Source organism: Arctopsyche grandis, chromosome 3 (assembly GCF_051622035.1).
Source record: "Arctopsyche grandis isolate Sample6627 chromosome 3, ASM5162203v2, whole genome shotgun sequence".
NCBI classification, from domain to species: Eukaryota; Metazoa; Arthropoda; class Insecta; order Trichoptera; family Hydropsychidae; genus Arctopsyche; species Arctopsyche grandis.
Genome location: NC_135357.1, coordinates 31,304,978 through 31,320,207, shown reverse-complemented (window position 1 = coordinate 31,320,207; position 15,230 = coordinate 31,304,978). Strand labels below are relative to the sequence as shown.

The 15,230-nt window shown below is 33.7% G+C and overlaps 1 protein-coding gene across 1 annotated transcript in view; it reads right to left on the bottom strand.

The window, feature by feature from the left end:
- LOC143909195 (orexin/Hypocretin receptor type 1-like) overlaps positions 1 to 15,230 on the bottom strand; it is a 153,065-nt gene that overhangs the window by 28,224 nt on the left and 109,611 nt on the right. The window contains exon 4 of the mRNA XM_077427098.1: positions 6,091 to 6,215. Within this exon, the coding sequence (XP_077283224.1) occupies positions 6,091 to 6,215 (125 nt within the window). The remainder of the gene's footprint in view (positions 1 to 6,090; positions 6,216 to 15,230) is intronic.

The window sequence follows — 15,230 nt, the reverse complement described above, 5'->3', positions numbered from 1 at the left end:
TTCAATACAAGTACATAGGAATATACATGTATACTGTTTATTTAATAGCAGCGTGATTTAAAGCCTTGATAGTATGATCAAATTTTTTTATGATTTCTTTTCATCTACATATAATGGTTCAAGGTATCGAAGATAAATATTATTGTAATAGCCGTTTGCACTTTAAAATAGAGATAAATAAGATATTTTATTCACATAAGATATTATGTATAAGAATACCACTAAATATAATAAAAAAAAACAACTCTATAGACTAGATTGACTTTGGGAAAATCATTGGAATTAGCTTTCATTACGGTCATTTAACCAGCAAAATACTAGTGGTTAGCATAAATAGCAAAATACTAGTGCTTTGGACAAAGTGGTCACGGGTTCAAATCCCTGGTTTCTGCTGGTCAGACCTTGGATTTGTGACTCCAGGTCGATCGGGTTCTATCAGAGGTTTCCAATTTATCTGATTTTCATTAAAACCGTTCCAAAAAATTGGCATTGTATTTTGTATTTAGATAGGCGTTGTATTTTGAGCATGTACAAAGTAAACTACTTACTTACTTCCCGCTAAGCCTTTTCAGGTGGCATTGAAAAAAAATGCATTAAACATGGGTCGTGTAATCCGTGTCATTCATTTGTCAACGTTTATAAAGACTGGTTTACACCGGAATTTCTGAATTTATAACCATAGCAGAATTACCCGATGGAAATTCCTAACTGCTGAGTATTTTGGATTGTTAAATTTTTGGATTGTTAAAAATTTGCGCGAGCAGGATACAACAGGAACAAGAGGAACATGCTTTTCCTCCCGTATTCTGCGCGCGCACATTAATATGGGAGGAAAAGTCTGTTCCTCTTGTTCCTGTTGTATCCTGCTCGCGCAAACTAAGTGAGTATGTACCGTTTACCATGCACCATTTTTTTGATCTTTCGACTTAAGATCTTTAAATTTTCGATCTTTGCCTTCCGATATTTGCGTTTTCTGTAATTTAACATTCTGTCTCGTCACAGAGACCGTACGTACATATGTATTTAGATATGGTATATATATACACGGTATATTTTCCCTTCAATGTCACCATCCCTCGTACCATTCCCCGGTCTATATTTTTGTACCTTTTAACCCTGAAAGCGAAACACTTTTCCAGAGGGCAGCTGACCTTTTAGTGTCATTTTTACGATGTCGTAAAACAACCATATTGGCGAGCCTTGCAAGTACATACGTTTTTGCGGTTATAATATGCGGTAGTTTGTTGCGTATAAAATATTACAAAACATTAACCTAGCTGCTGCCACTACCACTTGTAGTCTATGCATGTACGTATATAGAGACAAAAGTTGCACTTGGGAGGAAGGATATGTAAATTTGTCCGCCTGGATGTGTATATCTTATTTCGCCCACGTAACGGTTAAACTAGTCGGTGCCCAATCTTTTCAGAGTGGACTGAATTAATTTTATTACCCAGAACTATTTTCACCTGAGGCGAAATGGTTTCTTCCGTGGCGAAAGAAAAGGCGTAAAATACAGTTTAGTGTCAGTTTTATAATTTGTAACTTTCGAATACTGTCACTATATAGGGTTTGAATCGGAGATAAATCATATTGTGAGTTTATTCTCCTCGTGTATTTTCGCTCGTGTGGATTTATCGATATTGCTTACGGGAAAATTAACGTCTACTCTATGAATATTTATAGCCGATGGGGTTAATTTCACACCGGCAATGTTTATAATTAATAACGGCTGGCGTGCGAACTAAGGTTTACATATTTATTCATCATCTGACAAGGCGCAAGACTATGTAGAAGAATCTACCGTGTCTCGTTAGATTCGCCTAAGGGAATAGACGGGTGAATAATTTTCAATTTGCTTTGTAATATTAAAAGGGGTGTTTTTCATGCTTCGGTTAGTAAGTGCGTCACTTATATTTTCAAAGATTAAATACTAGTCGTAAATTTCATAGCCAAGCCAATTATATTGTAATGAGCTAAATCTCTAAATCCATATAACTTGTAGAAAATCCGACCAAAAAGCTATGGGAGTTTGAAATATGTACTTGATTTGATTTTATTTGATCTAATATTTATTTATTTATTTTTACTAACCTCTTATACGTTTCACATGGTTTTCGTGTAAGCGGTCATTTTTTATATCCCTTATCTCTTATCCGATCGTTTTCATACTTTGCCATATTGCTCATTTTGGTCATCAATATAAGTTAAGGTATCATCCGCAATTACGATGGTGAAAAAATATCGTATTAGACACGTTTGAAAATACTCCATCGTATTACACGGTGACGTTTATCTGTCACATTCATCATTCACATCGGTAGTTTCATTACTTTTCGCCCTGCCATCTACTAAGAGGTTTGGGCCGCATGTGATGATATATGTACGTATGTGATGATTTTAAATCGACCCGAACCTCTTAGTAATATATTTAATTACATTAGTTAAAGCCGGGATCATAATTTTGATTGAAACCCCAATCATTGAAAACTCTTTGATTGAAATATTAATCATGAAATCCCACATATTTGTAAATTTGCTGTTGAAATATTGTTTAAATTGCCTTTTAAATTTATTTATATTTTAGTACATTATTTTATTACTACAGTTTTATTAAATACATTTAATTTTTACTACAGTTTTTTTTTACTTGAGTTTTTTTTTATTTTATAATTTTATATATCTTAATATTATATACAAAACTAAAAGGTTAGTATTTAAAAAAGTTTTTTTTACCAGGGTTTTTAATTTATACCGGGAAGGCTTAACAGGTAACCACAATGCGCCTTCTCGGCCAGAAACATTGTACATGAGATACAAGTATTATTTGTATTATACATACATCATACAAATCCAGCAGTATGGCTTAATGGTAGCGTGTTTGTTTAGTACCAAGTGATCAGTGGGTTTGATCCGCCATACTGAAGACATTAGCTTACTTCAATGTAAGCTAAAATATCAAAGTGATCAAAAACTTGTAAATAGGTTTTTGAGGTCTTTTTCCTATTACGCTGTACATATTAACATTATAATAATATAATACTATGATAACTAACAAAATTAAATTAAAATTGTAAAATAGAAAATGATCAGTAGATCAGTAGCTATTAAAATAGATAAAATATGTATTGTGAACATAATTTAGTAATAATAAAAAGCATTAAAAATAAAAAAAGTGATCAAAAGAGTGGAAGTGGTTCAAAATCAGATCACAAATTTTCAAAGGGCAGAATATAATTAAACTAACAGAGTAAGTTAGTAAAAGGCTTATAATTTATGTAATAGTAATTCCTTTGATGCGGTTAATTAACTCCACAAAGAAATCGTGCAAATTAAATTCGATTGATTAGAATATGGGTGCATTCTAGGAAATTTGAACATCTTAAATTATCAATTTGAATTGTGGCTTCCTATTATCTAATATATATTTTCAAAAGAGACTTTTGTATGTATGTTTGTGTGTTTGGTTTGTAGAATCCGTGATGTTCAATTTAATAAAAAAAAAACAAATGAATATTCAAATAAATTTATATAAAATAAAACTATTCAAATAAATTTAATCAAATGTTTACTATTAGATTAAATATGTTTAAGCGGTTTATATTACAAATACCGAGCGAAGCCGGGTAAAACCACTAATTTACTATATTTTGAAGGAATAAATGAACCATTTGATTCCATACCTATCAGCCTGTACTTTATACAACCTTTAAAATGTCTTAGATGAAAATTGGCATATCAAGTTCATGTCAATATGTACGCATCCAGCAACTTTTTTGGACTTTTAAATCAACCGAAAGAAATTACTTACATATGTACATATGTACATACATTTTAAACAACACACTTATCGAATTATGTAATCAAAATTAAAGCCTATTGGGACTAAATAAGATTTTTAGATTAACTACTTTCGGAAATATGCATTGCATAAATATACCTAAAAATACGTTTCTTTATAATTTTAATCAATTTTATGTTTACATACTATAAAAATTACTAAATAAAACGTTAATAATATATTTACATAAGTATTATACATATGTGGTCAATTTTTCGCGTTGATTATTAATAAAGTCTCGTTATTTATACGAACGATCCTCTTATAATCATCCCCTTCGACGAAATTAGTCCCGGATATTATATTCGGGGTTTACGTAATATACATTGTGGAGTAAGTATGTATACTCAAATATATGTATGTATGTATGTCTCGTTTGGGGTAGGTAAATATTTGCTTTATCGTACGGTATTAACACTTTCGAGGCCGCAACGGTGTAATTAAAAATTAAATCACTTTGTGTGAGTTTTTCTCGTTCACTTTAATAGCTTTTTTAATCCGTTTTTATATTATTTTACAGTTGTGTTGCCACTAACGTATGCACACTGCGCACATAACGTTTGATATGCAAACAAGGCTGTGTAATTTTTTTTGATAGTGTAAAATCGCATATGCCTTCGTATTCATAAAGCAAACATTAAATGGTTAAATGTAGTGACGAGACTTGGAATAATTCGAATAATACATAAAGAGTTTGCTTATGTCATTCGACAAGCGCAAAGTTTCTTTTTTCGCAAAGTTCAAATATAAGATCTGTGTATATTCTTTTATTTTTATTACATTTTATACCAGGAAGGCCTTACAGGTGAAGTCCAATGCGCCTTCCTGGCCAATTACAAGCAATGCAGCATTTTTATAACACAAGTCGTTGAATTACGAGACACTGAAAACTCGCAAATCAACGAGACATCTATGAATTGTACATAAATTCTATTGTACATATACATTAATCATATTCAAACATTGGTGACATACATAGTAGGTAGGAAGGTTTTTAGCCAATTTTAATCGGGAACCGTTTGAACAATGAAATTAGAGAAAATTGGCAAACTCCGATTGGAAACGATCGACCTTGAGTCACAAATATCCAGGTGTGACCATTAGCACTACAGATATCACTAAGAAAATTTCTTTTAAATCGAGGTCAGTTCATTCATACCCGGCGCTTCTCGGTGTTAGGCAGAAGCTTAACGATATACACAATAGCCAGCAGTTTGGCTTAGTGGTAGCGTATATATTTAGCACCACTGAGGTCAAAGTTTCGAGTCCTCGCCACTGCTGATTAGATTTGGGGGTTTTGTGACTCCAAATCGATCGTTTCTCTATCAGAGTTTGCCAATTTTATCTGATCATTGATGAAACGGTTCCTGAAAATTGGTATTAGATCTAATCCTGTTGTCACAAAATCTGCCTGTGTATAATCTGAAATCTATAGATATCTCTATAATTTCGTATTTATTATATGTATAAAAATTGTATACAAAAAAAAATCTAAAAATAATCCATAGATGTTTCTATGATTATTATTTCTGATTAATTGTTATATGCTATATATACTGATTGTATATGTATGTATTACTGTATTTCTGATTTCTGATTGTTTATGTATTCTGTATTTCGTCAACGTACACCCGTCGCATTGGAGCAAATCTGTAATGGCGAGTGTATATTGATTTGTAACAATAAAATAAAATAAAATATATATATGTATATATATGTATGTTGTGGTCAAAAAAATGTTGTGGTCATTCATAATATTGTAGCATACGCTAAAAGAAGCCGCCGTTATAATTGGTTTTCGAGGATTATCTCCAGGCTAATGTGCCGTTGGATAACAATAGAGACCGCCGAATAGACTTAGTAGTTGGTAACGGCACCCAGCCACTTCCCGCTAGAGTTCTCAGAACTGACATCGAAAAAGTGTGGGACTGTATGCCGAGACCGTGGGACTGCATATCTATGTAGTACATAACTATAACAATAGGTAAACAAACACGTCGAGGAAGATGCAGTGAGCGACCTGCCTTTTGTGAGCAGTTACTTAAGCTATATCAATGCATTCTGGCAGTGCGTGGCCAATAAATGCTGTGAAGCGACTTTGGCCTTTTATTTGGATCCTCCACCCACCCCTACGCAACAGTATTGATTAACTTTTCTAAACTTTAACCAAACTTAAAAGATTTGTTTTAACCTTTATATTAATGCTGTGTGTATTTTAGTTGTAATTATTGAAATTTTGTAATACTTACAATTATTGGTCTGTGTGCCGGCCGCCGAATACCTATGAGATTCGCAATGACCCGGAATATTATCCGACTTCCACAAAACCCTGACGATTTGGCAATATCCGATCGTCATCAACATCAACGGCAACCTGAAACGAAACCAACAAAACAGTTAAAACAAAAACACCGAGTAAAGCATCCCGCAGTCACAGTGTTAAAAACTCAAGCATCGACATCCCGTAAAGATGTCATTTTCGTTCACGGGGCTGTTTTATACAAATATACACAAATATGTACAATATTTACGCTTTTCTGAGTCGTTCGGCATTCTTTTAATATGGAAAGTCGCAAGCAAATAATTCAGACGCTGAGCGAATTTTATTCTTGTTTATGTCTCATTGCGAGGCTTCGTTATGCGCTCGTGAATTATTCATATGCACAATTCGGCTGATTATATTACGCATCTTTTAGATTTTTTTTACATATCGGAAAATGGACAATTTTTTTGTACTACCTCCGTATTTGATGTTTTTCGCAGTATTTAGATCAAGGACGTTAGACCTAATATAGTCGTCACATTGTAATTTCAGTCGAATTAAAAACTGTTCATTTGAGAAAGCGATATTGTTATTACGATAGTAAAAGTTTTTGCTCGCTTTTTCATTTCTAAATTAAATTACATGGTGTTTTTACGAGTTTCATAACCGGTTTTAAAAAATGCACTAAAAATAGCATAAAAGTCCTACGTGACTGGAATGTATCGCATCTATTATCCTTAGCGTGCGTTTTGCCATTTTATACCGCGGATTATTTTACAAAGCATAAATAACGAGCTCAACAAACGTGTATTTTAAAAATAATTATAGGAATACTAGGAACGATGTGAAGCAAGTAAAAAACCAGAAATATAACTCGGACTCTTGTTATAATGAACGTTTACAATACTATCCGGCATTGCTCGGTATTGTAGAATAAAAACGCACCATATAATACATACATACATAGAACATATAAACAAAGCTATTTTAAAGTCGTTTACAAATGAAATACGGTTCCAAAATTTAGTATTAAAATTTGAGGTATAAAGCATGATTATAATGATGAGGAAAAATTAGTGCCTAATTGAAAAATCGACACCTGAAATTGCCCTCTCTATGGATGTATATTAAGTTATAAGAATTACTGGAATGTTTTTCAATTATGTAGAAGAATTTCGTAGCTTGAAATCAGGATACTAAATACCAAATTAATGTAACTATTTATTTTTATTAAATTAAAATGCTATGCTTTGAATGAAAGGAGTTTATTATTAATAAAAAAATACGTAAGAATTGAGATGAAAGTAAAACTTTTTGGACGAGCTTTACAAAGTAGGAAAATATTTTCTAATAAGATGAAAAATGTGGCAAATTATTTGTAGCTCCAAAAAGTAATATGATTGAAGGTAGAAATCTGAAAAAAAAATCGATAAGATAAATCGCTCCACATTATAGTATTTGACAAGAACTTATTCAAAAAATATAATACGCAGTACAATTCAAGAAGGTACACATAAATCAAGCAATCAATAACCCGAAAATAAATTAGAATTTACGTAAACTATGTACATATTATATTTTATTTTTAAAATATATATTTTTTGTCATGAAGTTTTGCTGTCCGTTACATGACGTTGACAATTACTTTTGTCGTCTAAAAAATATAAATTTCCAACAATATAAAATATGTACGTATTCCGTTAATTAATTAATAATATAAACAACTTATGTACCTATTTTATATGAAAATTTTATTTCTGTAAATGTTTCAAAACTTACAAAAAATAATAAAAGTCAAATTATACCGACCGCTATAAGCACGAATAATGTTGTATTTCTTGACCAAAATGCAATGAAAAACTGAAACGAAATGTAATTGGCCATGTCTTATGATAAATCGTTTCGACTAAAAAATTGTACAAATAATAATTTATAGATTACTAGCTGAACTCGGCATGCGTTGCAATGCCACAATAACGAATTCCCGTTCCCGTTCCCGTTCTCGTTCCCGTTTCCGTTCCCATTCCCATTTATCGGAAAAACGCAAGCGCGAACACATTTGAAATTATTGCGTTGCAATGACACTCATTTCCGTTTTTCCCCGATTTGTTTCTGTTCCCGTTTATAGGCGATTTTTTTCACATTAATCGGTTCAGTTGTTTAGGAGCCTATACGAGACACAGAGAGACATTCAATTATATATATATATATATATATATATATATATATATATATATATATATATATATATAAATATATAATTTTGAAATTATATTCAAATAGTAGGTAGGATGGTTTTGCAAATTTGATAACAAACCGTTTCAACAATGAAATCAGATTAATTGACAAAATCTGATAAGAAACGACCGACTTGGAATCACAAATATCCAAGTCTGACCAGCAGAACTATAGAAACACTTCCAAATAAACTATTTTAAATCGAGGTCAACCCAGGACTTGAACCTGGGAACCCCTCGGTGGTTAGCATTAACGCAATTACTGAGCTACATAAGTATACTGCTAGTACTGTAAGTACTGCTTGCATAATATAAGAAGAATTGATTTATATCAAATAAAATCAAATTGAATTTATACAAAAATTGTTAGAAATGGACTGCAAGTTTATGTATGTATAATATTACAAAATTACTTTTTTGTAAGTGAGTTGGTTTACAAAATTAAAAAAAAAAATGAATAAGAGACATTGTGCAAAAAAGGGATTTAGATGTCAAATCGCTCACTTATGACTTACCCTGTACGTATAAAATCACCCATATAAACAATCGCAAGGCAAACATAATGCCACATATACATACAATAAGACAGCAAAATTTCTCATCCCTAAATCGTAAAACAGAGGACCCTTCGGTCCACGACTCATCCTTCAGATAATCCTGTTTTGCGAAGATTTACATATATATGTAGGTACAATATAATATAATATATCGTATGCATTAATACACACACACACACACATACGTGTGTATACATACATATGTATATATCTCGTCATCGCAACAAAGACGCCAGGCATAAAATATTCCTTTGTGCTATGAATACATTTCCTATATGGCGCGACAAGCCTTTGCTTTTCTGCAGTACACATTTTTTCGACAGGCAAAAAAATGGGATAAAAACGAGTAAACATACGCGAAAATTCCCCACACTCCATCCACCAATATTCCGGCCCGATTTTTCTCATATTTTACATGTATTTTTTGGTCGAAATAGAGAGGGCGGGGGTGGGGGGTGGAATAATGGGAAAGGCAGCGGTCGAAATTGACGGTTCGCTATGTATAAACATCTAGTATGAATCGTGTAAACAAGCCAGCCAAGAAAACTGCTGATGAACATGTTCATTTTGACGCATACAGAGTGGGTACAGTGAAGGAACGCTGGAGATGCATCACTCTATATGGAGATTGGTTGTCCGATTTGTTTTTCGGTCTATCCCTAATGGGGCCGTCTGCCGCAGGGTCACTAGCTACCATGTTGGCATCATATCTAGTAATTTTACTACGACAAATTATTAGACTTATTATCGGCTTTTTTAAATGCAATTTGCAAGCACATGTTGACGAAGGTCTATGGATGTATACTTTGGGTTTTTGTATAAGATCTGTGGCAGATTTGTTGGCAGAACGATGAAAACTTCTAGGTGGACTTGACAACCGTATTGTGTTGTAAACAAAAGCCTTATCTAATGACAAACAAGTTGCTAGTGTCTCTACGAGACACCTCTACGACATACAAATGGTAAGTTTGCTAAATGTATCTGTACACAATCTCTATGTTAATGGTAGCCATATAATCTACGGTACATAAATTGTGGCGGGAGTTTTTATTTATTTATTTAATATGCTTGGGGGAGGCGGCAAAGCCGATAGACCCAAGGGGTTTGATCAAACATATTATGTTATCTCGTGTTATTTGCATATATGTATAACAAATTATACATATATGCAAATAACACGAGAAAAATTAAAATACATAAAAAAACCAATATTAAAATAAAAATAAGAAAGCAAAAAATGTATACAAACAAAAAAAAACAGAAATACGATAATGGGAAAGAGGAATTACAGAAATCCTTTTGTTTTGAAAAAAGTATCAAGCTTATTTTTAAAAATATTAACGTTATCAGAGGTCACTATATCATTGGGAAGACTATTCCAAACTGAAACCACTCTGTTTGAAAATAGTGAATCTCTGATCAATTCTTTTTGGAGTCTAAGCAAGTGACCTCTGAGGTGAGTGTTTACGTTGAATGTAATAAGATTAGACATATGACAATTATAGTGATTATTAACTATTTTATAGACTTCGATTAACTCACCTCTACTTCTTCTCGTCTCCAATGTATGTAGTAAGATTCATTGTTTTCAATCATTCGTTATAAGAAAGTGATTTGAATTCAGAAGGAATCTTTGTAATTCTCCTTTGAACCCTTTCAATATATGTAATATCCTTTTTAAAATGAGGATTCCATATGTTAAAAGCGTATTCTAGTCTAGCTCTGATGAAAGTTTTATATATTTTTGATAAAATAGTTAAATTTAGAAAATTGAACACACGCTTTATAACATACAAAAATGATTAACTTTTGTTGACAATATGATTAATATGAGAGGACGATTTTAGGTCGCAAGTGGTGATGATACCTAGGTCTAATTGGTGTTGGACGCAATTGAGGAAAAGGTTGTTTATTTTGTAGGAAAGATTTGGGTTATTTTTTCTTAGGCGGAGTACAGAGCATTTCTTAACATTTAAAGCTAGAAGCCAAGTTTTTGACCACGTGACAATTATGTCCAAATCACTTTGATGATAATTGTTGCCATCTGTGTTGGCAGGACAATAAAGTTTAATGTCGTCGGCGAAAATATAATATTTACAAGTGAGATCATTGGCTATATCATTAATATAAATTAAAAAAAGAATTGGACCTAAACAGAGTTTTGAGGAACACCACTCAGGACGGGATGAGATTCTGAAGAGCAGGATCCAATCCTCACTGATAAGTATCTAGACTTTAAAAACACTCTGATCCAGTCAAGTAGCCGTCCCCTCACGCCTATAAGCTCGAGTTTTCGTAGAAAAATTTCCTAGAAGGTTTCTCGCACAAAATAAAAATATTGTTGTAGTTTTCAATGTACTCAAAAAAATGTCATATATATAATATCGCTATTCTGTGTGTCTGTCTGTCTGTCTGTCTGTCTGTTTGAGATAACGCTCGCCGTACTTTAATATTCGTTTTGATTCGACATACGTCGTCACAGCTAAACCACTAACAAAACGTATGTACATTGTATATACGAATACAAAATAAAAAGAAAATAATTTCTACATAAACTGATCACTACTAATGTTTCCGCTTGGCAGAGAATTTACCACCATCTATTGCAAATTTATGTAAAATTGGCCGAGTCATGCTGCTGGCCAATACTCCCGTGACTCATCCAGCCGTCCACTTACAAATTAGCATGTGTATTTGTATTCTTGTTAGTGTTCACGATGTGATCACTTCCATTTTTACGTTCTTCTGATAATTTCAATATTTTTTTTGAAATCTCCATACTTTTTCCATGCAAATTAAATAACCTTCCGTTTGTATTAAAACCTCTTCTTGATTCGGTCGTGTGACAAAGTTTGGGTTCTTATCCGATCGTTTTCAAACTTTGCCATTTTGCTCGGTTTCGTCATCAATATAAGTTGAAATGACATCCGCCATTTCGATGGTGAAAAATAATCCTAATAGACACGTTTGAAAACACTCCGTTATATTTCTTCTTGACGTCTATCGTTGGAATTGATCGTTCAGACTGTTTGTCCAGATTGTTCGTTTTAGCCTCTTCTTACATACTTTATATCCCTTTTCGCCGATTCTCGCTATGTCCGATTTTAATCGTTTAAACGCCTATAACTTTTTATTTTTTCACTCTATATTTTATAAAATTTTCTTTATAGGTTCACATTATCTCTCATATATATTTTAGTTCACTCAAAGTGTTATATATAATATATGTGCAATATTATTGTTTTAAAAAATCGAATTTCAAAAACCAATTTGAAATTCAACGCACTCATTTCCAGCATTTTTTTTCGACACGTTTGGGGCTAATTTCTACAACTTCGATCATCCGGAAAGCTTTGATCTTTCGGTTATTTTGAGGTGTATAAATGGCGGGGGATAATTCGCGACGGTGCGGCCGGATCACGTTCGACAAATAATATAATATTTACCCTCATCTCCACACCCCCACCCCTTTCGTTTCATCTTTATCGAAGTTGTCGTCTCGCGAAGAGGCGTATTTGTTTCCTTCCGGCTTAATTAAATATATGCGCGGGAAAGTATCCGAGGAGAGCGTGGGCCGACAAAGGGGTCCCGACTTCACCTTGATTATTTTCCACATTAACTGATTTTATGTAATGAATTTTGCGTAAGAAAATGTTATTAATTGCACGTCGATTTGTCACATTTATTATATGATCAATGTGGTTTGATTCATATTCTTCATAAGGTTAATTGGGGAGATAAACGTGGACGGAACCTGAGCGTATTCCAAAAATTCGGGTTTGGTTCTTTAAGCAAAATAAATAAATTCACAATATAAAATCTAGATTGATCAAAACGTTGAAATTATATTGCAAAAGCTGAAAAAAAATTATTATGTTGAATAAAAATACCAACAATTTTATTCTACTACCACCAATCTATGTTTAAAAAACTGGATAAACATCAGGCACTTTTCAGAAATTTCAAATTTCAAACGCGTCTAAAACGATATTTTTTCTCCATCGTAATGGCGGAGGATACGTTTTCTTATATTGATGACCAAAATGAGCAATATGGCAAAGTATGAAAACGGTCGGATAAGTGGCAAATTTTTTCTTGAATTGTAATCGTAAGTGAAAAAAACCACAATTTTATCAATATATCTAGTTTTAAAAATTTTTTGCTCTAAAATATTCAAATATGTGAATATTTGAATATTTTAAACTACATACTATATCAAACTATGTATATACATACTCATTCAATATTTGAAATATATGTCATTTGATTTGGCTTAGGATATAAATAAATATCGTTTAAGGATTTGAATATAAGATATATTTTCAACTCAAAGAACTTTTGAAGGGTATCGTATTATAAAGCATTGCAAAACTCATTGAAATTTTGGCTATTTCAATTTAAACTGAGAAATGTTATGAATTAAAGTTAAACAACTTTAAATACTATACAAATTATTTTCAAAATGTACTAAAAATTATAGTTAAAAAAAGGAAAATTAATTTAATCTAATTTTTCTTCAAAAGAATAATTCATGTCAGGGGCACTGAATAGGACTCAAATATTATCACTTCGTAGAACCAATTGTTTCATATCAAATAGTTATTTCTCATGAGATTTGAGATGATCCCTTAAATTTATCAAGCCTCGGAACTACTACATAAATCACAGCTTATCTGATCCCTCTTCTTGTTCTTTCCACGCAATTAAACTCAACGAGTCGATACATGTGTATTGCTATTCTTTCTCTACGCCATAACATTTACAGAACCTTCAATGATATATAAATTATATTTCAAAACCAAAATCATGAAATAAACGTAGAATTTTATTCAACCCTACCACGTATCTTATTGGATTCGAATCCTACATTAATATATTTTTAATTTTAGTAGATATATGTATATCAGGAAGGCTTGACAGTTAGACCCCAATTAATAAATTTATATATATAAATTTCTAAATAGATTTTAATGTGAGAACATGAGAGAGAGAATATCCACTGTCTAAATGGGTTCGTGGATGTACATACAATAGATACCCCAGAATAGGTTAACGGGACTCAGGAAGTGTCCGAACAAAGGGTATACTGGAGTGCTCACAGACCAGGGCGAGTTCGTGCCTAAACAATAGGCTCTCCAGGGTAGCTCTTTGCGTTCCTTGACAATAGACACACTAACGAATCGGGGAAGCTGTGCAACCTGTCCTTTATAAGTACATAGGTACAGATATTCTGGAGTTAGCGGTGGTTCCGTGAGGACCTGTCTGTCTGTCTCGTATAGGCTCCTAAGCCACGCAACCGATCACGACCAAATCGATCAGGATTTGTTGTATGCATGTCTGGGAAGTTTACTGTGAAAAAAAAACGGGAAAAAACCTCTTAATAATAATATTCGCAAAAGTTTGAAGCACCATTGTGTAGTCACCATCGTGGTTACCAGAAATGTGTTCGTTGGTAACGATGTTACCAGTTGGTATATGACGACACGGCGTTGAAGAGATGTTAGTAGAGCTCCAACCACCACTTGAAACGGGAATGGGAACGGAAACGGGAACGGGAACGGAAACGGGAACGGGAACGGAAACGGGAACGGGAACGGGAACGGGAACGGGAACGGGAACGGGAACGGGAACGGGAACGGGAACGGGAACGGGAACGGGAACGGGAACGGGAACGGGAACGGGAACGGGAACGGGAACGGGAACGGGAACGGGAACGGGAACGGGAACGGGAACGGGAACGGGAACGGGAACGGGAACGGGAACGGGAACGGGAACGGGAACGGGAACGGGAACGGGAACGGGAACGGGAACGGGAACGGGAACGGGAACGGGAACGGGAACGGGAACGGGAACGGGAACGGGAACGGGAACGGGAACGGGAACGGGAACGGGAACGGGAACGGGAACGGGAACGGGAACGGGAACGGGAACGGGAACGGGAATTGCATGCCTTATTCTGGAATTGCAACGCATGCTAGGTTCAGCTAGAATTAAAATAAAAATAAACAAGTATACAGGAATTAGAACCAGCAACTACTATTGCACATAAAAGCTATAAATAAATTAGACAAGAAGGAAGAAGGCTAGAGTGAGCGGCAAATATTTTCTCTTCGTTGAGTGACACTAAATATTGGAACGACGAATAATTGGAATTTAACGAAGAAAAGTGCGAAATTTAATGGCAAGCGAGGGAAACAAACCACCGCTCACACCCCATCGAGCAATCTCGTACATAAACATTAAAGTTTTCTAACCGGGTGTCGCTTTAAAGCTTTCACGTGGGAAACTCCAACAAAACCTTCCCGATATATAATATTATAATATTCAACTGG